Below are 27,316 nucleotides of genomic sequence, written 5' to 3'. Positions count from 1 at the left end.
ATATATATATATATTTGTCATCTGCATAAAGCCAAAAAGAATGAAGAACTATAACCCAATAATAACGTCATGTTAGAAAAGTATACATGATTTAGGAAGAAGATCATGAAAGAGTAAGTTCTAAATAGATTTAACATTTAAAAAAAATCACAAACATTAAAGGGGATGAAACTCGGAGAAAACTGTACAAAATCTAAAACATTATAAATAGGGTATGATGACACGCATGCCAAAATAACACCTGCATCTAAGCTTTCATGGTCAGGACACTTGGTAGCTCAGTTAAACATCTGACTCTTGATTTCAACTCCAGTTGTGATCTCAGGGCTGTGAGATCAAGCCCTATATTGGGCTCCATCTCCCTCTCTTTCAAGGAAAAAAAAATAAAAAATAAAAAGTTTTATAGTCAAAAGAAAAAGCCCTAACCATTAAAAGACTTTTTTACTTGGGGAAAAAAAGAAGAAAGGACATCTTAGCTTGCATTATAAACTAAAAAGAAAAAAAAAATCCTTTCTAAAGACATTGGGAATATAAAACCAAAGAATGCATAAATAGAAGGGCAAAAGGAGAATGCCGACTAAAGATTTTTAATTCCTGTGTGCGTGTATCCACTCACATACATAAGCAGATGACCCTCAAAATTATAACTATGGAGCAAAGAGAGTTGGCTGAATGAAGGCAAACCCCATTCCATCAAAAAAACAGCTAGGAACTTTTAAAGGGAATCTGCTTCTTGTCTACTTTCTGTACGAATGCTTATTATGTATAACAATCCTTCCTAGGAAAAAGACAAAAGAATTTGTTTGTATCCTTGTTAATACTCTCGGGAGCAACTGATCACTAATGTGATATCAGGTTTGAAATAGTTTCCCACACCACTCTCCTTGCATCCAAGTGACATCCTTGTGTTCTCTGGTTAAAAAGTAATCACTTTCTAATTGCTCATTAGACAATATGTGTTGGAGGCTTGCAGAGAGCTAGGTAAAGGCCAGCAGTTTGAAGATACTACTTGATTAACAGTGTGAAGTCATTCCTCAAAGAGTTGTCCAAGAACCACTTATATTATTCTCTCTCAAAGCAGATATTTAGAAATGTAAATTCTTGAGTCCCACCCCAAATTTGCTGAAGAGAATTTCTAGGGGTATAGCCCAGACATCTGTAGTTTCAATAAGTTCCCTAGGTCATTCTGATACAGTTTAAATGTTAAGAATCACTGGTTTACATCAGCTTAAAGGTATTATGATTTTCTAAGTGACTGGGTTGCATATATTATTAAAATGTTTTTATTCTCCCTAAATATAATTTACATAGCACTTTACAAACATTATGCCATTTATTCCTCACCTAACATGGTTCAGTAAAGACAGGTACTGTCACTTTAATCCCATTTTACAAAGGTCATCTAGCCAGCAACTAGTAAACTCCAAATTTCATGCTTTTTAACATACAACAAATTTGGGTTTTTTTTTTTTTTTTGAAGATTTATTTATTTATTTATTTGAGAGAGAGAGAGAATGAAAGCATGACAGGAGACAGGCCAGAGAGTGAAACAGACTCCCCGCTGAGCAGGGAGCCCAATGAGGGACTCAATCCCCCGACTACAAGATCATGACCTGAGCCAAAGGCAGTTGCCCAACCAACTGAGCCACCCAGGAGCCCTACATACAACAAATTTTAATGCACGCTATCAAGACAGTACAGAATGAATCACTATCGGTGGAATCACAGGCAAAGGGAGGAAATATTTAGATGTTTAAGGCTATTTAAATACCTCAAATATCATATACTGTTGACTGTAACTAGCTTTTAAGTCAGTTCCAAGTAACAGTAAGAGCACGTTATTGCTTCTATATAAAGAGGCTTTCTAGGAATCATGCTATAAACATTTCTGTATCTTTGAGTATTTATTACTGTACATCATTATCAGGTGGTACAGGTACAACAGATACCGTACTCCCTGTCCTCAAAAATCTGATCTAGGGGAATTAGAGTGCTGCTTTGAAAATGTATGCAGTGTTTCTACAAACACATACCTTGAATGTATCTCAGCATAATCTCTAAACTAAGGTATCATGTGGAAACATTTACTTTCACCTGGCTGGAGAGATCTCTGCTTCAGGGGAATGCTGACCATCTTGCCAGCTGGGTATCATTCTTCAAACTATTATAAGCAAAATACATTCTGAAAGTGATACTCTCTTTGTAAATTTCTTTGCCATCATTGTGAAGAATCAAATGCTTTAATTATTAAGTCTTAAGAGAATATCTCAATTTTCTAAGTGCTCTTAAATAATTCCAACAAGTAATTGGGATATTTTAACTATATGTGGCTTCTTCTTACTGTTCATCTTAAAAAATAATAATAAAGCATTAATTAAATGAAGATACATTCATTCAGCTAGAGTGCTTTCCCAGAGTTATGTATACTTTTTTGAGTTAGTTCAACAATGATAAAGAGAAAATAAGTTCATTCTCCAAGCTAGAATCCTCATTTCTTTTCCCAAAGATAAACTTTAATAAGAAACAAGAAAATTAAACCACCACACTAATAAAATATATTAAAAGCCAATCTTTAATCTTGACCATTTCACTGCAGGGACCAAGGAAAGGTGGTCTTAACATGCCACTTTTGCATATTGTTTATTTTAAATAAAATTTCCTCAGATCCTCTCCTGAGGAAAGGAGAAAGCAGAAAATAAATCTCCCTTGTGAAAGGCACTCTTTTGGGCAGGTGGTAAAGAGATACCTTTGTTACCATAGATAGGAAATTACGGGCAAGAAAGGCTTTTATATATAACCCTTGTTATTTTTTTACTAATTTACTACCCCAGACCAAATTCTTTACTGACAGAAGCTCCCAAAGTTAAGTTTTATTTTTCCTGTCAGTTCTTCACAGATTTACTGTCCCTTCACCTAGAAAGTATAAAAACTGCCTGACTTGGTCATTTCTTTATTCATTACTTGGCCCCAATTTCATTACCAGGCCTTCGTGCACACATGATAAAAGTTTGGTCTTCTTCTACTGCTAATCTGTTTCATGTAAACTTAATTCTTAGGCCAGCTGGAAGACCTTGAAAGGTAGAGGAAACATCTTTCCTTCCCTTCATCATCAGATAAACTCCTTGTTTACATGTTATTTTCTCCAAATGGCCTAGATTCCTCCTTTCTTCTTCTACTAGCCGAGGAGATCTGTAAGACTTGGGTCTTTCAGTGGTTCCCTCCCAGAAGCCCTGCTGAATCATGAGGCATACTCACCTCCTTGGGATTCTGAGGACAGGACACGGAGACCCTATGCTCACCCATGCGTATAACAGAAGCAGCACTGGACTTTCGGAACCAGCATACTGTGTTTAAGTCCCAGCTCTGTCATTTATAAACATGTGATCAAGTCAGCCCACTGAAAGTTACCACACCAGAGTGTTTCCCCACCTGCAAAGTGGGGTAAAACCTATCCAGTGAGATTTACAGGCTTATTGTAGGTATCATGTAAGAAAAACACAATTTTAACAATTAAAAGCTCTACACATGTGTAAAGAGAAATGCAATGAAACATCTCAACCACTCACAGGATATGGGACAGGTTCCTATAGAGATTTGAAGAGAAGGTAGGTCTATGCCTATCTAGTCACTGGATGGTATAAATGGGGCTTAGGTCCAGAAAGAAGTGGTAAAGTGAAAAGAGATGTGCCTCACATCTCCTGCCTGCTGCTTTAGGACTTGGAAGGCCTCCCAGAGGTATCTGAAAGAACAGGAGGCAAACATGTTGAATTTTAAGGCCTAGGCAGGAGAATGGATTTTATGGTCTCTTTCAGGCCCTGTGTCCTTTGGTACTCAGTAAAACAACGTCCCACCCCAAGCAGCAGACACTTGATAAGTGCTATTGATGGATGGTCTCTGTAGTCTTGGCACTTGTTACAACACTGATCTGCGAGCAGAATGTGTGGAAACCCCCACATTTTGGTAATAACCTATATATCTGCATATTGTGAATGAGGTGCCTGAATGAAAGAAATGATTAAAAAAAAAAATCCGAAGGTCAGTTCCCTACATATCCCTCCTCTAGCATCTTCTCTTTGCAGATGCAGGACATTGAACAGTGAGGATATCAGGGCTTCCTAAAGGCAAGGGAAGGATGGAGCACTGCCCGCTCTTGGGGGGCTTTTTGTCTCTGTGTGTGTCTCTCCATGATTCAGGAATGTGCTCCTCTCTAGCGGCTTCAAGCCAGCGTCTCGTAAGCTCAGCGCTGTGTTTTAGAGTTAAACTCGGAAGAGTCAGGTCTCTATAGAAATGGGTGTCTCTGCTGAAGATTCTATCTCTGATGTCTACACACCTACATCGCCATAGTGCAGACTGCCAAGGCACGTTCACAAGAACCCTGTTTCGTGAACGGCAGGCGCTCCTTCGGAAGAGTGTCCAGATTCTCCAAAATACTACACTGTGGAATGCATGAAGGCACAAAGTGACTTACTCATGTGTTTTAAGCCCCAGAAGTGCCAGGCAATGCTTTCTTCTTTCTCCAAGAATACTCTTCATTATCTATTATCCATAAAGCACCTTCATTTAGGGGAATAATCAATCTACCTGATTTCATAGATTAAACTTGTTGGTGGCACTCACATACCACAATAAGAAAACCTTGAAGGAGGGGCAATAAAGACAATAACTTTAATCTTAACAACTGCTCATCTTAAACACATCTTGCCGGGACTGAAATACTCTGTTGATATTATCTCAAAGCGTATCTTCACGCTCGGCTGTGTGGAAGTAATGGGTCACTCCGTGAAGTGATTCTATCTCAAAGTCTGCATTGTCCCAGGTGATCGCATGCCTGAAATAAATGTGCTTCCAACTATCAGGAAATTTTGCCTACGACACACTCCCTAAGATAGCCTCTTTTTAGAAAGTATTAAAAAAACCAAGCCTGGATATTAAGTTCCTGTTAAAACATTCATTTATTTTAGGAAATTGGCTAGCTATCTTTCAAAAATAGGTGATTAAATTACAGTTGCTGGGCATTCATTTGATTTATTATTCTCAAATGCTTATGCTCTGTTTAAATGCTAGACTCTTGGCATTTGGCTACAGCAAGCAAAGTGGCCACAGTTAAAGAAGTGACATAGCAGTTCTGGGCCAGGAAATACTGTTTCTCTTACCGAAATCTCTTTCAGCTGTAATATAGCCAGGTAAAGTTGGCTTTGTGTTTGCTGACATTTTCAGAGGCTGATTAGGCAAAAACACATAGAATCATTTTCCTAAGTTTCTCCTCATCCTTGCCCTCTCCTCCCCTACCTTATCTTAAGGAGTCCTAATCTAAATTCAAAAAGAAACTTCCAGAGGAATACAAAGTCCCACAGTGAGATGCATCAAGAGCCTTTGGGGTTCAACCGTGGTTTAACACCCAAAGGAAAAGAGGGCATAAAAACTGTTGGTTTTATGCATAATATTCTCCGGTTAATATCTCTGCCATCTTTTTTTGGATGAATCAAATGTCAGGAAAGAATCTCAATCTCAGCCCCTAGTCTTTTTTTTTTTTTTTTAAGATTTTTATTTATTTATTTGACAGAGATCACAAGTAGGCAGAGAGGCAGGCAGAGAGAGAGAGAGAGAGGGAAGCAGGCTCCCTGCTGAACAGAGAGCTCAATGCGGGACTTGATCCCAGGACCCTGAGATCATGATCTGAGCCGAAGACAGTGGCTTAACCCACTGAGCCACCCAGGCGCCCCTCGGCCCCTAGTCTTTATGTAAGTAATCCACCACGTCCATTTGGCACGATGAGAAGACAATCTATTTTGACTCTGAGGACAGTTATGTTTATAACTAACTTCAACCCTTTCTAGATTTTTCCTTAATGGAGTCCAGAACCAAGAAGACCCACTATTGGAGAAAGGTTAATCTATTAGATGAAGAGCAGCCACAATTTATCAGGTGCTGTGCCAGATAATTACATAAAGTCGTCTTCACAACAACCCTACAGAGTAGAGATTACAGGCTCTACTTCACTCTTGAGGAGTAAAATTTTACTCTTGAGGCTCAGAAAGGTTTAGAAATTTGCCCAAAGTCCATTAGTTAGTGGATGCAAGCAGACCTAAAAGAGTAATCCTTTATCTCGCTACAGAATTCCCAGAATTTCTGTGGTGTTAATATAAACAAACAAAAAATCTTTAAGAAGGATGCCTGGGTGGCTCAGTGGGTTAAAGCCTCTGCCCTTGGCTCAGGTCATGATCTCAGGGCCCTGGGATCAAGCCCCACATCAGGCTGTCTGCTCAGCGGGGAACCTGCTTCCCTTCCTCTCTCTCTCTGCCTGCCTCTCTGCCTACTTGTGATCTCTGTCAAATAAATAAAATTTAAAAAAAAATTTTTAAAAAGATGCTTTGAAAAGAAGATATTTTTTAAAAATCTTTTAAGAAAAATGTAGCTAAGAGAATCAAACTTCAAAGCATTTACCACCTTTTCTGAATGATGCCCCAACTTATAGTCTAATTAGAAATAAGTAGAAGGAATGCTTAAATTTTTTATGTAGTCATATAATACTATGCATATATAGCCAACACAATTTAATTTTTTAAATATTTAAGGCTTCATATTCAAGAAACCATAATTAAAATCAGGATAAATACTCAAAGTAGTTCATTAATTGTCAGTCTTCTCTCTATACCCTGCTTTTAAAACCATACAATTTTATTTAACCATTTATAGAACGATTCTTTTCATCTCATCAGACTATAATCACATAATCAGATAAAATGCAACTTGTTCATTTTTAATTGTAAATCATGGCTGCACTCACAAATTAGTCTATTATCACAGCAGATCTATCAATTTGGTGGGGAATGTATTTGCCAACTAGAATGAAAGAAGTTAATAAACATTAATAAGCATCTTAAATCAATCACTCCCTTACTCTTGATGCTAACTAGATACTAGTGCTAACTAGATACTCTTGGATACTGAGATTAATAAGTCAGTCAAAACAAATAAAGTGTTGAAGAAGGGAGGCACAAGGAAGCCTCCTGATGCCCTGTGTAGTTAAAAAACACGTCGCTTAAAAACAAATTGGAAGATAAGGATGAGACTCTCAAACTCCAGTGAATGACTTATTGGAAATTAAACAAAGTAAATCCGGATAGTCACCCTTGGTCTGTCCCCTAAGTACTGCTGGTGATAAGAGCTGGAGGAGAAAACAAAATGCTCAGTCAGGATGCATTACATTTGTCAGTAGCAAAATGTAGGGGTTAAGGGCACGGGCTTCCGAGTGAGCCTGCTTGGGTTTGAATCCAGGGCCCAGAACTTTAGTTTGTATAACCTTGTCCTTTCTTAACCTTCGTGTCCCTCACTACCTTTCTGTGTAGAAATGGGAGATTGATAAAACCTACCACATGGAGTGCTAAGAATTAACTGAGCTGATATTTCGTTGAGGGATTAGAACAGCACCTGAGGTATAACAAGCACTAAGTGATCAGTCAATAAATAAATGATGTAATTGGCCATTTAATACCACTTTTATAGCCCTAGTTCTTTCCCTGCACAGTCTTTTTATGGGGATGGAATTAGAAATAGTGAAATACCTCAACAGTATTTAAGTCACTTCCTTACTGTAAGGCAAGAGCTGAGTTAATTCCCTTTATAAAGATAATTAAAATTTTTATTTTATTAAAAAGTAAAAACAAAGTTTTATATTTAAAAGCAAGATTACTGAGCCAAACGTTTTATTGCTGGCAAGGACAACCAGACTATTGTCACATATTTCAATCATCACAAAGTCACCCAGACAACAAATACCTTGTGCATATACAAAAACATAGGCTTTTATATAATGGTGCTTATCAGAAATCCATCAGCAGTGTTCTACTTTTGATTATGGTATAAGTTGTCCACTGCAGAACCAAAACTTCTATTATCACATTTAGGTTAAGTCCCAAGGAGAAAAATAAATGGGGAAACCAAATACATTATTTGCATATATAATAGCATGTCCAACTAATCACTGTGCTGACAGACATATATTTATTGTTCATCTTATTCCAGCATATGTTACCACTCTGACAGCAGCCATGGAAAATGACTGATATAGCATATTGCAATTTCAGAAAAGTTAAAGGTACACTTCAAGAAAGTTAAGTCTAGAGTGTTGAGGAAAGTTTCATTACTGCAACTTTGGAAAGGAGTATGTAGAAAATGATCAACTTTCAATGAGTATGTTAGGAATAACTAGTCCTACATGGCAAGACTCTTGGAAGTCAATGTGAAATTTCTATAATAAACCTTGTAGGCAAAAGTTCCAAGGTATTAAACTTGTCATGCTCCAGTAGCATTTCTCTATGCCAAATTGAAACATACCTGTTAATGAAAAGGTAATGACATACAGTGGCATAGACACAAACTAGAGCATTTATCAGATTAACAGAAGAAAGATGTTAAAAAATTGGAAAGGGTAATTCACCAGGAAAACTACACACATCTTTAAACATCATGCTGCATACCCAAATAAAAGTGCTAACTAGATACTCTTGGAATACTAGGACACTGAACTTGAATATTTGCCCTGAATGCATTTTTTTTTTAGAACAGAAACACAATCACTCAGAGTGATGTGCTTCATGCTCTATCCACCCTTTAGATAATTCAATCTTTTTTTTTTTTAAGATTTTATTTATTTATTTATTTGACAAAGATCACAAGTAGGCAGAGAGGCAGGCAGAGAGAGGAGGAAGCAGGCTCCCCGAGGAGCAGAGAGTCCGATGCGGGGCTCGATCCCAGGACCCTGGGATCATGACCTGAGCCGAAGGCAGAGGCTTTAACCCACTGAGCCACCCAGGCGCCCCTAGATTATTCAATCTTAAAGTAAAATTAGACATTTCAGAATCCAAAATCATCTCGGTTTTAAGAAACATCAAAAATACCACTTTTGTTTAGCAGCCCTGAATCCTGTAGTCATCTAGAAAAATATGTCATGATGACCAGATGGTAACTAATAGCCAAGACAGGCTGAACCACATAAATAATTACATGTACCAATGTTAGTCCAGTGGCAACTCATATAATCAAAACAACTGTGCAGAATTGATGTCCAAGTCAGTAAATGTCACTGACTTGTATTTTACCACACATTAAAAATCACTTCTTTACCGTTTTCTTACATGTTTTTTTTCTAGTTGATAATTTTCAGAGGTATTTCATAATACTTTTTCTCACCAATATAGTTATATGAAAAAAAAAAACATGTACAGGAACACATAAAAAAAAAGTCCATAATGTGGGTCACATTATATAATACACTTAAACTTGAGATCCCATAACTAAAATAAGTCTAATACTTTTACTTCCTCTCTCTCTTTCTCTCCCTCCCTTTCTCTCTCTCTCTCTCTCTCTCTCACACACACACACACACACACACACACAAACGCACACATGACTCCCAGATTCATATAAGCTTCATGTAAAACTTAGTATGTACATAACCACATATCTTAGAAGTACACGGTAGAAATACTTTTCTACACTACCTCAGTTCCAGTCCACAAATCCCACAGGTATCAAGTTCACAAAAGCGACAGAGTGGTTTCTTCTTATCTACCTACATACTTAGTGATTAGCATAAAATTTGCTTAGGGATCACCATCTTTCAGTCATAAAGTATTTTACTATCATTGTCATTATTTGATTAATAATGTTATTTATCCCTGAGTATAATGTTTAAAGTTGAATTTCAAAATGCCCCTCATTTCTTAATCCATACCCATCTTACTACCTTCAGCTAAGTATCAAAATGTAATATTAACTAAAAATTCTTCCATTAGAATGGAGATACAAATTTCACATACATACTCACTTATGATTATTAATAACTGTATTAGTTAACTACGTTTTCTTGACCAATTTTCTTCTTAATAAAGAAACTTTTTTTTTTTTTTTCTTGAGAAGTAAATTGGAAAATGACAACACTGGCACAAAATTCAGGTCTTCTAAATTTAAATGCAGTATTAAAAAAAAAAAATAAAAAGAAGACCAACCTTGCCTCTTATCATATTGTAGTGGAAAAGCAAAAGTACTGTGGATGCTTATTAATTAAGTGACCCTGGCAGAATCATCGCCTCTCTAAATCTGTTTCCCTGTCAGCAAAATTGTGATCATAAGCCCTGCCAGGGTTATAATGATGATTAAATGAGACAATTTACATAAGGACTCTGTGGAAATATATGCTTAAAATATAGCTGTTTTTACTAAGTTTCTGTCTGAAACTTGAGGGAATTCATTGTTATATGATCAACACAGAAAAAAAATCTTGTATTTTGTGAAGGAAAGGAATATTTAAAAGGCTATTACCAATTTCTCTACAGGGAGATATTCTATACCCCAAACAGACCCAAAAGAACTGGGCAAAAAGACCAAGTAAAGGAAGGATGTACGTTTCTAAGAGATAATCCTTAGGACCTCAGCTGAGTGGCAAGTCCTAGACAAGTACCCTGAGCCTGCCTCCCTGCCCCGCCATGGTTTCTGTGCACCTAAGTAAGCCACCTCTAAGTAATGAGGGGACAACTGGAAGGCTGAAGGGACCTAAATACAATCTTTACAAAAAATATCTCCAGTTGGGACGCCTGGGTGGCTCAGTTGGTTGGACGACTGCCTTCGGCTCGGGTCATGATCCTGGAGTCCCGGGATCAAGTCCCGCATCGGACTCCCAGCTCCATGGGGAGTCTGCTTCTCTCTCTGACCTTCTCCTCGTTCATGCTCTCTCTCAAGTAAATAAATAAAATCTTAAAAAAAAAAAATCTCCAGTTACAGTATGTTTAGAATCAATAAGCCTTTGGCAAAAAACAACAGGAGTATGAAAATTTTAAGAGATTCTTTTTATCAAAGGGAACTTAGAACTCAAAGTTGGAAACAATCTTAGTCCAATTTAAAAATCATGTTTATGAATGACAAAACAATATAAAAGCCGTGCTCAACATTTTCATTAAGGTCACAGCAGGTCAGAAAACCAATTGCACCTTTCATTTAGAAGAGACTCAGGATGTAGTGTAAAATGGGACAGGGACAGCTGTCTCTAAGGATGAACAACTGGCTGAATCAGACCTAGAAGTCTAGTCTCCCAATTTCAAGTCTGTTTTTTCCACTTCATGTGTCTTCTCTCTGATATCTCCTCTAATTTTTTAAAGTTTTATTCTATCATGGTAAGAACACTTAACAGGAGATCCACCGGCTTAAAAAAATTTCAAGTGTGCAATTCAGTATTATTATCTAAGCATAAGGCTATAAAGCAGATACATAGAACCTACTCATCTTATACATTTGAAACTTTACGCCTGCTGATTAGAAACTCCCCACTTCCTCTTGTCCCCAGCTCCTGGCAACCACCATTTCCTTCCCTCATTCTGTCAGATTGACTGTTGTAGATACCTCATATAAGGGGAGCATTTGGAGGCACCTGGGTGGCTCAGAGGGTTAAGGCTCAGCTCAGGTCATGGTCTCTATGCCTGCTGCTCTGCCTACTTGTGATCTCTCTCTGTGTGTCAAATAAATAAATAAAATCTTTTAAAAAAAGAAAAAAGTTGGGGGTGGGGAGCATTTGTCTTTCTGTGACTGGCTTATTTCACTCAGCATAATGTCCTCAAGGTTCACCCATGATATATACTGCAGAAGTATGGTCTTCTTTTTAAGACTGAATAATATTCCATTATCTGCATCTACTACATTTTCTTCATCCATTCAATCAAACCCATAATGAGATATCACCTTATATCTTTTAGGATGGCTATTATCAAAAAGACAACAAACTTTGACGGGATGTAGGAAAACTGGAATGCTTGCATACTCTTGGTAAGAATGCAAAGTGGTGCAGCCATTGTTGAAAAACAGAATGGAATTTCTTTAAGAGAAGAACACACATACACACACACATGCACAAAACAAAGCAACAACAACCAAAAAACTACTATACGATCCAGTAATTCCACTTGGTATTTATCCAAAAGATCTAAAATCAGGATTCTAAAGAGATATTCACATTCTCATGTCGATTGGAACACTCTTCATAATAGCCAAGATGTGTAAACTAACTGTCTACTTTTTTAAACAAACGTGTATTTGGGGCCTATTATAGTCTGGGCATTCATCAAATCATTTATTCTTCACTGAGCTATAACTCATATTTTCATTTTATGGATTGAAAAAACAATCTTAGTGAGGACAAGTAGTTTAGTAAATTTATAGAATGCTAGTCAGTGGCAGTGGCCAAATTTTCAGAGATAGGTGTCTGTGAATTTACTTTTCCAGACCAAGCTGCCTCAATAGTTTTTATAGTAGTTTGAATTTAAGTCAAGAAGCCCCTGTCTTAAACACATTTGTAAAACCAGACTTAACATCTATTTGAAAAATAAGAGACTTTATGTTTTGGTAGAAGAAATATATGCAACTCAGTGAAAAGCAATTGTGCAAGGAGCTCTTTCCAGAACATTAATATTAAAGGACAATATAATGTAATATAGATAAAATCCACTATGTTGATGTTTTTATCAGATCATTTCATATTGAGTCCCAGATGACTGCTACACATACAAATTTGTTTTTTGCATTTATGCTCAAAAGCTACTTGTTTTTACAGAACAAGTTCTGTTTCTCTGCTTAATGATTAACTCTTTCTAACAACAGCTTGGATTTTTTAAAACTAAATTGCAAACTTTCTGATGGTCCTGCCTTGGGTACCCTGTTCCTCCTCTCTTACCTCTATTCTCATTATCCCAATTATTATCTGGCCTTCATAATACCTGATGCACCAACACAGAAATATACATATACTATGTATTTCTGAAGGAACGGATAGACAATCTAAAAAATAAATATATTAAGATTGGGAGCGACCAAAAATTACCCAAGAGTCTTGGATTACTAGGATCATGATTGATTCAAAGCTTCTTCTAGAAATATTAGCTGACTATCTTATCTAAAATAGCATTGCAGTGATGCACATTTTTGTCCAAGAAGCTAATGTAAGAAAGGAGTATGGGGTAGAAAATGTCTATTTTGGCTGAATATTCATAGTCCAAAAAACTGTTTTGGGTCAAACCTATGAGTTAATTACCAGAAAATCTAAATTTTTCTTGAACACTAAGTGTATTGCAAGAGGTTTTGCTAACTCTCTTTGTTAGACAAAGGAGCAAAAGGATCACTAAATCATACAGCAACTTATGTCTCAGAAAAAAAAGATAAACGAAACCCTCCTCAGCAGAATCAATGAAGTGAGCAGTGGGACATCAGTGAGGTGGCCATACTCTATCTTAAAGTATTCACTATTGTTAATACATGCAGGAAGCAAAAGGCTAGACTTTGGTCCCTGTGATAATTTCTTCTCCAAGATCTCAACCATTAAAGGACAAGGTGGACCCTTTCAGCTGCTCCCGGCTTTGGAACATGAAGCCTTGATTCTAACTTCTCTCTTTGATCGAGATTCGACTTCATTTTTCTGTGCTCCTGTGGTATCTCTCAGTACCCTTACAAGGAAAATGTTATTCAAACTCCCTCCAAAATGGACAGTTCCTCTTAGAAGTTAGTGTATGTACAGAAGTGCCTTAGAATGAGAACCATTATACATTCAAGATATAATTATTATTCTTATATAACAGCATTGGGCTACTTCAATTACAAACCACACTTTTAAAATCTGTTAACATTCCCTTCTGGGAAAGCCCTTTTGCCCTTTAATATTATAAGCTAATCATGACAGTATAATTTCCGGAGCTCATATTTGTGGGAGGAGAATGGCTAGCCCTGGTGTGCTCAGTTGTATGATGGCTTTCTCTTTCTTTTATCTCCTGAAATTACTGAGAGGCTCAAAGCTAATTTCTGAAAGTATGCAGAGGCTCCTAGGAAAGCCAGGAGAAGAGATGGGAACCCAAGCACTGCGCTGACATCATTCTATGCTTGGCACATATAGCCCATCGCTAAAGAAATACTAACTGAACACACTGGTTTATTCTGAACTCTCGCTGGCTTTAAGTAGCATTCTTAATTATGAGAAGGCTTGCTTTTTATCATTTGCAGTCATTCCATTCTCTGTTTTTTTAAATGAAAATATAATTTTTATGGCAGTGTTCTCATCACTTATATTTTTAAGAAAAAAAAAATGGATTCTGCGGTGATCTGAAAACCTGCTTCTCATATGCATTTTTAAAAAAATCCTCATCATAATCTCTGCAACTGGGTCAGCTTGCATAAAGATGCTCAGGGTAGCCAGGAGCGATTTCAGCACCCTGCAATCCTTGTAAGTGACACCTCATAATAGTGCAAATGAAGCATGGCAAGATGAGAAAATGAAGAAGAATGAACCTGGATAGTCAACGTAGCAGTTTTCAAAACATAGAGGATAGACTCAATTTTACTCCCTAAAATACACCACACATGATTTTTCTTTTACATGTTCAAGCATATACACACTTTCCCTATTATGAGAAAAAAAAATGTTTTAGGATTCCAAGAAATTCTAAAACAAAAAACCAGGCTGGCTGATTTGTTCATCAACATATGTACGTTTTCAGTAGCCTGGGGAATTTTGAACTCAACCTCATTTACACCTGCCTTGATTTTCGGCTAGGAATCTACGGCACTGTCATTCCCCTCTGCTATTCCCCTTCACCCTTGTTGTTAGGCTCAAAGATGATTTCCTTGTGGGCCCTTAGCCTAATGAGCTGAATGGTCAGGCAGTTTATTGATCCAACAAATTCCACATCACCTCTTTCTTACTAGGTTTCTTCTAAGCCACCACCCTGCCTGCCCAGCTCTCAGCCCCTCTGCATTCCCACCGTACACCTTTCCATCTCCAACCTGGAGAAGATTATTTCATCCATAATATTTCTTGATTGTTCTCTCTAGCCAGGGTTAATTCCCTCTTTTCAAGGAAGGACAGGGATGAAGTATGAAAAATTCACAGCAGCTTTTCTTTGGCAGAGGCTGGCTACTGACAGGGAAGTTTGTTACTCGGATTTAAAAAAAAAAAAAAAAAATCAGAAATCTTCCTCCCAAAGTACGGGTAAGGAGGGTGGGTAAAGTTTCAAAAACAAGTATGTCCGTACAATACAACCTTCGAAGGAAAGAGAAAGTTCTCTGACCCAAAAGAATAATATCAACCACTGTTCACATACGATTTTCTCCACTATCTCCTATCCTTTCCTTTTTATCAATGATAGATGTGCTTAGTTTTTCATTCACAGACGGAGACAATCCCTGTATTCTGGAGGGAAAGAAATGTTTGTAAAGACCAGCAGACGGCGCCTGACTGGGGCAGGAGCTGCAGTGGGAAGGGGAAAAGGAGTGCCGGCTCTGCGGCAGGGCCCCTTCGTGATCTCCTCTCTCGGTTTCCCCAGGGCGCTCCCTGTTCAGCTGCCTCAGCCCTCGGGAGAGACAGAGCCACGGAAAAGGAGAAGTTAAATGCATATGAGATGATTAGCCAAGCACTTCCCACTGGTACAATTAGGCGCCCCACCCCCTCGCATACCCCCATCTGGCTCACCTCACCCACCCACACGCTGTCTGCCCCTCCTGCACCCTGACTTGCCTTCCTCCCACGGGACTCTCGCAATTTTGAACAAAGGCAGGGCAGTGGGTGAGAACAGCACCCAGGGAAAAGGAGCAACAAGGTCCTGGAATACTGTGAGAAAGTGGTGAGAGCAGCAGAAACTCCTCATGCTTTCAAATGGATCCAGCCTCTCCGTTATTTAGAGCTAAGAAGCCCAGGTGTGCGGCATCACTCCTCTCCAGCCTGGCCACTCTGAACTAGAGAAAATTCTTGAGAGGGACCTGAGGGAAAGAAGGGAAGGGATTCCTAGGACCCACGGTGAGGTGCGTCTCTAAGCCACTCCTAAGATGAGGTGTCAAGAGGGTTTGTTCTCACTTCACTTAGGTTAAGCTATAGCTCCTCCTATCTAACCAGAATTGTCCCTAGGTAGGAAGCCTGTCCCTGAGGAAGGGGTATAAGCAGCAGCTGCTCTGGGGAGAAGATTTACCTAAGGAGAAGGGCAAAGGACATAAAGCTGAACCAAGTCTGAAAGAGGAAGGGGCCCCTTAGGGAAAGGGAGGGGGCGGTTGTTAAGTCTCCACAACTTTCTTGCCCTGCCTTTTCAAGTAGCAGACTCAGCACTGGGAGAGAAGAAACAATGGTACTGGGAAAGACTCACCAAAACAGTTTGAGGTTTTATTTATTGGCAGTTCAGGGAATCTGCAATAGGCACTTATCCGAAGATGAGAGGAACCTGGCCTTACATTGTTGGCCACTCTGGAGAAGAAACCTACTAACCACTCTGCTCTTTACAAAGGAAACGGGTCAGGAGAATAGTTTCTCTGGACTCCAACTTCTCCTCCAGGCAGACCTCCTGGCTTAGTCCAGCCAGCGCTCACCCACCTGCCCTCTTTGGGAAGCACTAAACTCTTCAGTAAGAAGGAAGCAGGACCTCCCTAATCCCAAAAGCCTTCAGACAGGAACCATGGGATTTGGGATTGGGTAGCCAACCCTCTCTCTGCTCTGTTTAAAAAATAACTCAGTCCAATCACCAAGAAAGAGAAGTGTATTTGTGTGGGGGGTAGAGTAAAGGCACTGGTGTTCAAAGGTCCTCTCGGAGCCCGGTGGGCGACTGCCCAGCACCGGAGAGGGTGCCAGGGCGACTCTCCTACCTTCTCCAATTAAGGCAAGAGGCGGGGGCAAAAGCAATTGGCAGCCTGCTGAGCGAGTCCTGGGACCAGCCGCTTCACTGCCACTGCGGTCTGGGCACACTTTGAAGGAATGTGCAAGCTGGAACCTCTCCCTCCCCCAGGCCTGGGAAAACGGGCATAAGGTGGGGCAGCACATACAGCACAGACAAAAGGTTCTGCAGAGTCCTCCTCTCTGTGGCGCTCAGGTCCCTCGGCTGAGCGCGGCGCCCCATCCGGCCACACCGAGTGACCTTCTGGCTAGTAACGCCCCTTTCCCGCGGGGCCCAAGCGCCCGGCCAGGGATGGTCCTTTCATAGGTGCCCACATCTTTTCTCCCGGCACCCCGACAAGAAACGCCCCTCCCACCCCTCACCACAAACACCCGCGACGCCTTCCCCCAGCCCCTTTCTATTGTCTTCAAAGAGATTAGTGGCTCCCACCAAACACACCCAAATGCACCTCCCTTTCTCGCGCTCCCATTTCTCTGAGCCTTAGGGGCCGAGAAGCGAGCGCAGGGTGAAAGGGAGAGAGGGAGTAACCCGCGAGAACTTGGCACCTCAGACCCACCGTGTCCGCCTCGCAAGGATGCCGGTGACCTGTAGATTGCAATAGGCACTGAATGATGCTTGCTGCTGCCATGGAAATGGTGGATGTGGTGCGCTCCCAAACTGGACGCCCCCCATGCCACTCCTAGGAGGCCGCTGAGGGTGAGCGGGACTATCCAGAGCAGGGCCAGGCGCCCCCCTGCGCCGCCGCCGCCACCACCGCCGCCGCCCCCGGGCGAGCCCAGCTCGGCGCCGCACCGGAGCATCCTCTGGTACATGGCGGGGCGCCCGCCGAGGGGCAGCCGCCGCGGGAGGCAAAGTTTGAGGCGCGGGGAGGGGAGAGGGCGCCGAGGAGCGGGCGGCTCCGGGTGGGCTGAGGGGCCGGCCGCCTCACCGCGCCAGAGCACCCATCCTCTCCCTCCTTCGGACAGTCTTCTCGGGGTCCTGGAGTCCGCCGTGCCTTGCACCCCAAAGAATCCGAAACATAGCCGATGCAAATGCAGCTGATGGGGGGCTTGTCCGGGAAGGCAGCCCCGGGAACAGCGAGCGCGGAGCGAGCGGCTGCTCCCAGATTTCCAGGGCTCCAGGTTCTCGAGAGATACTCCCAAAGAGTTTCGGGCGAGAGTGCGTGCCGGGGGGTGGGGAGCGGGGAAATTGTTTAAAGCTCCTCCCGGAGGGTCCTCACTTCTACATGACAGCCATCCACCGCGAATCCACTAGGTAAATCCATTTAGCATTGTGTGTGGGGACTGGGGAGGCCACTTCGCCGGCCCAACCTCCTTTCAAGGGAGAAGCAGACCCCATGAAATCGAGGCACCCCTTCCCTCCATTCAGCCCCGGCCGGCTCCCCGGATCGCGCCAGCCTCCCCCGGGCAGCGCGCGGAGCAGCGGCGCGCATCGCCTGCTCCCGAGGCAATCTCCGCGTCCGCCGCCTCCTGACACTTACGCCCGGCGAGGGGTTCAGAGGGAAGAGTGCACCCTTATGAAGGAAGCGGGGATCGAACCGGGGAAAGAGAGCTGAGGAAAAGCAGCAGCAGACGAAAGAGGGTGCAGGGGGAGAAAAAAGAAAAAAGAGAAAAGAAAAGAAAAGAAAAACCACACACGCTGGCGAAGCGAGGGGCTCTATGCAAATCTGCAGTCTCCAAACAGCAAATCACTGAAGCTCGGATGCAATGCAGAGGACGAGCCTATGTAACGAGGGAGGCTGGTCTAGCTTCCCACAGAAATCGCCCTGCTTTGCCTCTCTCGAGCATTCTCCACACATCAAAGGGACACGTGTACGGCAATGCGGGGAACACCTAAAAAGCAACTCTCCTCTGCCAGGTGATCCCTCCGTCTGAATTACAACGGCAAATGGCACCCTTCCCCTACCCCTATGGTTTAGATGTAACCAGTGTTTTGAGAGCTCTTAAAAGGGAAAGAACCCGGCTCTTTTTATTGGACCAAACTTGTTCTGCCAGGTGTTCAAACCCAATCTGCTAAATATCGTTTGACACCATCTACTCAAGTATCAGTTTTGGTGATCTGTTAATTACACATATTACTCATAACAAAGAGTCCTCATTCCCACTACAATACCATATATCTCACATAAGGCAGTGGAGGTGCATATATCTCTCACACGAGAAGGAGGAAAAAAAAGAGTGAATTTGGCAGCCAAGGAAGAGACAGAAAAAGAATGAAAGAGAGGAAGGAGACAGGTGGTAAAGAGGAGGAAAGTAGATAGAAACAGTGTGAATGAGATTGCTTGTACTTCAAACGTTTGGGGGATATTTAAGAACCCCCAAGATCCCTAGAGAAGCCCAGATGTGATGGTGTTTCATAAGGGTGGAGTTCTGCCTTTCTCTCACCCTTTCTCATAAGGAAAATGGCAATGGGAAACAAAAATTCTTAAATCTAGTGCATCCAAGGAAGAGAGCATATTTATATCCCGTGGATGAAATGCAACATCTTTAACTGGAAGCTGCATGTCCTGGATGAGAGACCAGCAAAGACAACACAACCTAAGAGTAAAAATCTAGGATAGCAAGTGAAGTTGGCAAAGAGGACCACAGTCACCAAGCAGATACGATTTAGGACTATGACAGAAATACCTCCCAAGTTTCCAAAACATGATAAAAACTGTGACATGTCTAGTGGCTGGACATTTTTCGTCTTTATTCCTATTTAAAAACAGAGGAAACAACTCTGATAAAGCACTGCTTCTCAAAGGCTCCTCACTGACTATATAATCCCTTAGATCAACAAATACAAAGTCCTGTATGGGGGCAAAAAAAAGTAATACCAGGAGGATTTGATTCACATCAGCCACTCATGGAAGTGGTGACTGAGACTTGTATATTGCCTCCTAGTTCATTCAGAGTCACCCTGGGACTTTGGTGGTCACTATGTAACCCCTGTCCAGGGGCCAACAAATCAAATCCGCAGCAATCCAGTATCTCACATTCCTGTCAAGCTTATATGATTCTACTAAAAAATAATAATTCTTCAGTAGTTCACTGAATTGAAATGGCTTAGCCATGTTAGAGAATATGTTTTTATCTACTTAAATACACCATGTCTCCCAACTTCCCACAGCTGTTCAAAGAGCAACAGAACCTAAATTCAGCACCTTCCACTGTGTACTGTTCCTAGCTCATATCCCCAGGCCATTTTCCTCTTCATTTTGTTATTTTTTAGCATGAGTATTTTAATTCATTAGCCAAGGGTTGTGTATATTCATTTTTAATACATCAAGTAAGCTTTAAAAGGAAAAGAGCAAAATCATCCCAGAGGTATGGTTTTAAGACTCTATGTAATATTCTCATTGTGACATCTCATAGTATTAGTCTGGACAGAGTCCTGGATTGGGAGGTAGGAAACCTGGGTGGCATTCTTGGCCCTACCATTTACTGGTTATGTCACATTAGACACTTAGCCTCTCCCTGAGGCTCCGTGGCTTCCTTTATAAAATAGTCATGTTCCTATTTTTCCTAACAATCCCATAGGGCAGGAAGGCTATAATGCTATATTTAATGTGAGAGTACTTTAAAATATATCAAATCCTCCCCACAATTGAGGCACTATGTCTCTCCTCTCATGTGGGTCTAATGTATTTGAACTGGTTAGCCTGCACGATTCTTCAGTTCCTTTCCATTGGTAGGAAATGTAGAGCATTGCATTGTTCCCCAATACCCTTGTATATGGTGTTGATCTGTCCTTGCCTCTCCAACCAGATGGTAGATTCCTGAAAGGGAGAGGAGTCAAGTCTTCATTTGAACTCCCTCACGTGCCAGGCATATAGGAAATGTAAGTTAGCCTCTTGGTGCATACCGTCAATTCTCACTATTCATCGTAGTTATGGTCTATAAAGTCACTAGTGGACAATGAATTACAGAACACTGAACCATTGCTCCTAGGTGGTGGGTTCTTAAGGCTCTGGTCACACCACTTTCATCAGCTGGTTAATACATAACTTTGTTTTATGTGTTTTTTCTTTTTTTTTTTTTTTTCTGTTTAAAGACACTTTATTTAATGTATTTGGGTTCTCGTTAACACTGAACCCACTGTCAACCTCACTATAATTCAAGCTTAAGTAAGGCTTAGGTAACATAATAACCTCTTTTCTCTGAAAGGCATACCACAGGCTTCTTATACTTAGGAATGTTAGAACTCTGGCACTACAGTTCAGGGCCATTTTAAACAGCGAAATCACAAAAACCGAAACCAAAACCCACAAAAAAAACCACAGAAATGTGAAAACATGCCATTAAACAGAACACAAAAAAGAGCACCTGTTCATAGTATGAGGCAGAGTGTTGCCTTGTTTGGCCTCTGCTGGGAACTGGGTATTAGGGACTGAAATTCCTTCCCTTTCTGCGTGTGTCTGTTAATGACCACCCTCATGTCACTATTATTGATTTGGGAGTTAGAAGTTTAAGTGAAGGCATGAATTCATATCTGGGTATAATGAGCACTTACTGTATTTGTTATTCTCTTTAAAAAAAAATAGAGAAGGATGGGGCTGGGGCTTTGGAGAATGATTTATATAAATTAAAACCACAGGAGTAGAGTAAGTAGAGAAGATTCTGGTGAACCTTCCCAAGAACATTCAATGAAGAAAAGGCTCTCCTGCCTGTCTTATATTGTCTCAGGACTAGGGAGATAAAGGAGGGGTTAGGGAAAGGATGGGCCAGAAATCTCGGTTTTACTGGAGTCTCCAGAGCTAAAGAGTAAAGATTTACGGCTGCCTTCAAAGAAGACACTGTAGCTACAATATCCAGGCAGATGTTTGGGCACCTCTGTGATACCTTCGGGGCTCTGGGGTGAGTGCTGTGGTACTGAGGCTGCAATATTTGTTACAAATGGTTGTAATTTGGCGGACTAAGGAACAACTCTCTGTTGAAAGAGGGTACAAAAGTCTCAAAAACAAACTTTTGCCTAATCTGGATGAAGGGAGTAGAGCTTGCGCTTACTCTTTATGTCTCTTGAGTTGGTCAGTCCTTGTGGTTATTGCATTGTGGTTACTGAATTATTTAAAGGAAACTAAGGCAGCAGCATCTGACAAATTATTGTCAGTTGAGTTAGGAACTGGTTGGAGGAGACATGGTGCTTGGCTGCCTGTAATTTACTCTTAAATATCTCAGCATAAACAGTGTAATATAAATGTGTGTTAGTGTTCTGTGTCCCAGGAGTGTCAGCTGCCTTCCTCAGGAATGTATGCTCCAGTGTCTCAGCCAGAATTACAGAAGCCAGAGGTAGCTTCTAGAAGCCTTGCCTATCATCATCTCCAATCATGATGTGGCTTTGCTCATTAATTACAAAGTATGTCAAGAAAAGGTTATTACTTGTGAAATAAATGGCTTGTCAATTGGTATAATGGAGGTTAGGAATGGGTTCTCTTTCATGAAATTATTAACATTCAAGATCAGTGGGTTAGCCAAAATATTTTACAAACACATGCTTTGCTTCTACTTGAATAGAGTCTGTGAATCTAAGAGATCTTTCACCTTTTACCATAAGGAATGGTGCCACAATAATAGTAATATTAAGAAATAACATATTCATAACTGGCACAAGTCTGAGAGATATAAATGCGTTAGTTCGTTTAATCATCACAAAACCATAGGAAGTAGGTGCTTTTTAAAAAAATCTCATTTATTTATTTGACAGACAGAGATCACAAGTAGGCAGAGAGGCAGGCCGAGAGAGAGGAGGAAGCAGGCTCCCTGCTGAGCAGAGAGCCCTATGTGGGGCTCCATCCCAGGATCCTGGGATCACGACCTGAGCTGAAGGCAGAGGCTTTAACCCACTGAGCCACCCAGGTGCCCCAGTGGGTCCTGATTCTGATTCTGACAGATGATGAGCTGTTTGCTGCCATATTTGCCAAATCCTTTTTGTAAGACATTTTTCATGTACCTAACAGAACCAAGAGCTGGAACTTCATTCACTTACAGAATAGGCTATAAGATTTTGCTCCTACTTATTAATAAATGTCTGTTTCTGTAGCAGCAGTTGGTTTGCACTTTACATTCACTATGACCTGCACTCTTGGAAATGATTAATGCTCCCCTGCCTCTAACCACTGTGGCTACTGAACTCTACCAAAAGAACACAATAGCTGTGCATGGAAAATTGTCGTAGGCCCACTCACGGCTGATAATCTGTAATGAACAAGAAGTTAGGTAGCCTAAGCTGGACAACAGCATTAAGAAATGGGAGATGGGTCTGACAGCTGAGAGGAGAAAAACAAAGGAAATGGAAGGAGAGAGAGGACCATGAATGGAGAGAGAAGATGCAGAGAAATGGAAAAGGACAGGTCATTTCAAATTATTTTTTCATATTTTAAAAATCAACCCTTCTGTCTCAAGAAACAGGATGGTTGTCAGGCAGACACTTTCAACCTTTTCGTGTTATCCTTAAACTTAATTGGAAATTCTTACAGCTCAGTATTAAGCTTTTTAAATAGAAAAGTAGACACTAAAAGCAGCAGAGGGGAAGTATATTAAAACCCACAGGCAGCACCAATCTTTTAAAAATTAAAAATGGGGAGAGTGTCAGTCTTGCATTTCACATTTCTACTAATGTCAGCACAATGGAAAGGCAAGAAGACCCCACATATCCGTCTCCCTGCATTTCTGAGTCAAGACTGAGAAAGAATAAAGAGGTAAAGACTCAGGAGAGGGTGTCATCTGTGAAGCTGTGGAGACAAACCTCTGACCCTGTTTCCTTTCTGGGTTAGTACAAGTCCCTGTGGGCATTCTGAGAAAGGATCTGAATAGGAGAGCAAGAGCAGTGAGAGTAAAACCAAACCAACCAGCCAACCAAGCAACCAAATGACAAAAACAAGAAAAAAATATGTCGGGGCTCAAAGCATCCCTGGAGCCCTACAGGCGTAATAATGTCACTGAAAAGTCAGGTTTATTTATGAAGTGTTTCCTAACTGGAAGTTAAGGAAACTGGAAGTATACTTTCATCTCCCACAACACATAATCCAATCACAGATATAGACTGGTGAATACCATCAGTGTAGCTATTACCTAGAACCTCCACACCGACATATCAAATGAGAGGGAGTAGTGAGAACCCAACACGATACCCAATTCACTCAAATTAAACTAAAGCCTGGATGTGCAGTTTGACTTGTAAAGCATGATTAGATTTATTCAAGCAAGGTTAGTTGCATAATTTAGGGCTGTTTTATGATCTCTCTTTTCTCTTGAACTATTTAATAAAAATTTCATGTATGACATCCTACCTAAAATTTATTGGCTAGGCACCAAGGCGGGGTTATAGAAATTTCACTGCAACAGCATCTTTAAGTATTGGGGGCTTTTCTTGGGCATCAGCCAATCATATGTCATCTCTCAGTCACGGTCATCATAATTGTTTGTACAGTTATTTCAGCCAACTGATGTTGTTGACGCACTCTTCTGTAGGTTCCTGCTATGTGATGTGAATATAGTTATAACATCGTGGAAGAACATGTGGCTTGACCGCCAGACTGTGAGTTTGAGTTCATCATTATTATTCATTTGACATTGGGTTTAATGGGCCCTTGCCCTGGTTTCCTCACCTGTAAAATGATTATAATGCTGTGTGTAATGGAATTGGAACAGTTTCCAAAATATATTAAGCACTAAATAAAACTTACTGTCATTTATTCATACGTACATGCTCTAGATCAGTGTTACAAACATAATGATGTGTATTGTGATTTTTTTCTTTAAAGGACTTATTTATTTGTGAGAGAGAGCAAGTGCACAGGGGGAGGAACAGAGGGAGAGAGAATGCCCAAGCAGAAACCCTCTGGGGGGAGCAAAGACCGATGTGGGGCTCAATCCCAGGACTCTAAGATCATGACCTGAGCTGAAATCAAGAGTCAGATGCTTAAGTGACTGTGGCACCCAGGCAGGCGCCCCTGTAATGGGATTTTTAACGTAGGCCATTTCAAACTCTTCCCTACTTGCTCTATGGTCCAGTTTGGCCCTCTCCCCGATAATCTTTTAGTTTAGTGTCTGTGTCTCTGTGGTGCTCAAACTTTAGTATCCTGGAGGATCATTAAAAGGATATGTTACATCATAGATTGCTTTGCTTTTTTGATTCCCTTGCTATGTAGAGATACTAACGATTTGCATTCTTAACAAGTTCCCAGATAATGCTTATATTGCACGCCCAGGGGAACCAGATTTTCAGAACCACCACTCCATCTAAATGTCAAGGTCTTTGCCAAAGGTTTTATTAACCAACACTGGGCAAGTTTTTTAATCAGGCTCCTTACAAATAAAGTCACCTTCTTAGCAGTGTACTCAACGCAGACAACAGTGCTGCTCCCAGATCTCCTACTTAAAACTTTATTTAAAGACTTCAAGATGTCTACCATATAATCCTATATGTCCTCATCTCGCACCTTTCTTCTATTCTGTTCAGAATAAATAAATAAATAAATAAATAAGTTTATTTTAAAATGAATAATTAATTAATTTTCTAAAGTGCTCTTCCACCCTATCTTTTGCATTTAAGCCCTTCTTCGTTTAGCCTGGCTAGAGGCAGGTAGACACTACACGAGGGCTCAGTTCCGATGCTATTAACTTAATAGCCACATGGCCTTATGCAGGTTATTTAAATTCAGTTTTCTTACTTGTAAAGGGGCTTGATAATGGTACAGTTGTTGCAAAGATTAAATGAATTGACAGATGTAAAATACTTAGAATAGTGTCTGGTACCTAATATATACATGTATTAGCATGTGCTTGTTTTTAAATTTTATTTACTTACCTACTTAATTTATTGAATAGGTTATTCTTTCCTCTTCTTTTATGATACAGGGAAGTAAATCAGAAATGATGAGAATGTCTGTTTCCATATTAAACTGACACTGGCCACCCAAATAGTCCATCACCATAAAACAAACACACATACAACATAAATAAAAGTCCCTTTCAGGTTCTTTCTTATCAGGTCTCCTGTCTGACCAGCAATGGCTACAGGACAGTCAGCAACCCAACCCAACAACCTGGGATCTGTCGGCCTGCCTTCACCAGCAGTCTGCCAAGCAGATCCATCACTGCAAAAGAAAGAAGCATGGGATTATAGCGAACAGAGCTAGACTTGGCAACATAACTATAAGGCAAGTTAGGGAGATATAAAAACTGACACACAATTTGCAAATTCCCTAGTAAATATAGATATCCAAATCCAGAACCAGACATCACACATGTATGATGAGCTCAACTCCCTGAAGGCCCAAGCACTTAGAACATAAACCAATTTGATCCATCCTTATGAATATATGTTCTGGGACGTATATGGCCATTTTACAGCACAGAGAGGAATTTAATCATGCAATTTGAATTGAATCTCTAAATAGGTTTGTCTGGGATCTATAATCTAATCCCCTTTCAATTCAGAATAAATATATTGGGTTACACATTTTGTCAAGAGTGATTTTTTTTGACGTTAGTACTATAGTTAAGTTAGTACGACTATCATACTACAAATACCTGTTTTCCGGGTAAAGTCAAAGTTCTTTAACATGGCATATTAAGCTCTTCAAAATTTGCCCCCACCCTACCTCTTGCTGTCTTTTCTTCATCTCAACTTCTTTCACCTCCCCTACAAACATCCTTGGCTCCAGCCACAGAATATTTCTCTTCCTGGAAACACACTTTAGTCATTTTCCACTGCCCCTGCTGTTCCTTTAGTAAAAATCATCTTTTCTCTCTTAATACCTCATTCATTCTTCTGCCAAATTTTAACACATAAGTCTCCATTGGAACTTTTTCTGAAATTTGTCAGTTATTTGCTACTTTCTCAAGTGCAGACTATCACAAATACCACCCCCCCCCAAATACCTGGGATATGTAAAAAAGTATATCCACATTATTATTGTGCTGGATGAATACAGTATCAAACTTACTGGTTAAGTCTATCTTCATGTTTATGAGTTTAAAATAACCAAAACCAACAGACAAAGGAAACAAATCATCTTCAATTTATCCTTACAGGCTTTTGGTTAGCTCTTTTATTGCCTAAAATATATAAGAAATTTAGGCTGAACTCTGATTTGAATGCTAAATAAATTGGTTTTGAAGAATAAGGGAATTTGTTGTCATATTTTCCTACTCATGCTATAAACAGATGTCTTTCTTTCTTATACTATGTAAAAAGAAGAAAAAAAAAATACCACCCAGCAAAGATGTTTGCTGCCAAGCTGAATTGCAGAGCAAACATTTATAGGTAACTTATAAATCCCTGAAAATAAGATTTTATAATGGAAATGCTGGCACCATTTTAACTATAGCCATTCAAGTAATATCACCATAGCAGAATTTATAATCTAATATACTCGTTCTGGGATGGACGAGAGATTAAGCTTATATGTGTCAGAAACTTTCAGTGGCTCTGTTCCAATTGCATGATCATTCCACAGAGTTCAAATCTCTTAAAATATTTATTTCAAAATGAGTAGTATGTGCTTCCAAACATTTAATCTTAAAAGACAGATTATATTTTTTATACTTGTATGAGAAATATATGACCTCTGAGGCATTTCAAAAAATCATTAATCACTGAGGAGGTTTTTTTGGTTCTTGTTTTGTTTTGTTTTGTTTTGT

The 27,316-nt window shown here is 40.3% G+C and overlaps 1 protein-coding gene across 18 annotated transcripts in view; it reads right to left on the bottom strand.

Moving 5' to 3' along the window:
* The window catches only part of NRXN1 (neurexin 1), a 1,159,797-nt gene that overhangs the window by 420,183 nt on the left and 712,298 nt on the right, over positions 1–27,316 (bottom strand). For 2 of the 18 annotated variants that reach the window (XM_059406100.1, XM_059406101.1), the window contains exon 1: positions 17,245–18,322. The exons of the other annotated variants lie outside the window; for them this stretch is intronic. In XM_059406100.1, the coding sequence (XP_059262083.1) occupies positions 17,245–17,500 (256 nt within the window). In that variant the 5' untranslated portion in view covers positions 17,501–18,322. Of the gene's footprint in view, positions 1–17,244; positions 18,323–27,316 lie in introns of those variants that run through there. 18 annotated transcript variants of the gene reach the window in all.

This window comes from Mustela nigripes, chromosome 7 (assembly GCF_022355385.1).
Source record: "Mustela nigripes isolate SB6536 chromosome 7, MUSNIG.SB6536, whole genome shotgun sequence".
Classification (NCBI taxonomy): domain Eukaryota; kingdom Metazoa; phylum Chordata; class Mammalia; order Carnivora; family Mustelidae; genus Mustela; species Mustela nigripes.
This window is presented reverse-complemented; position numbering and strand designations above follow the sequence as displayed.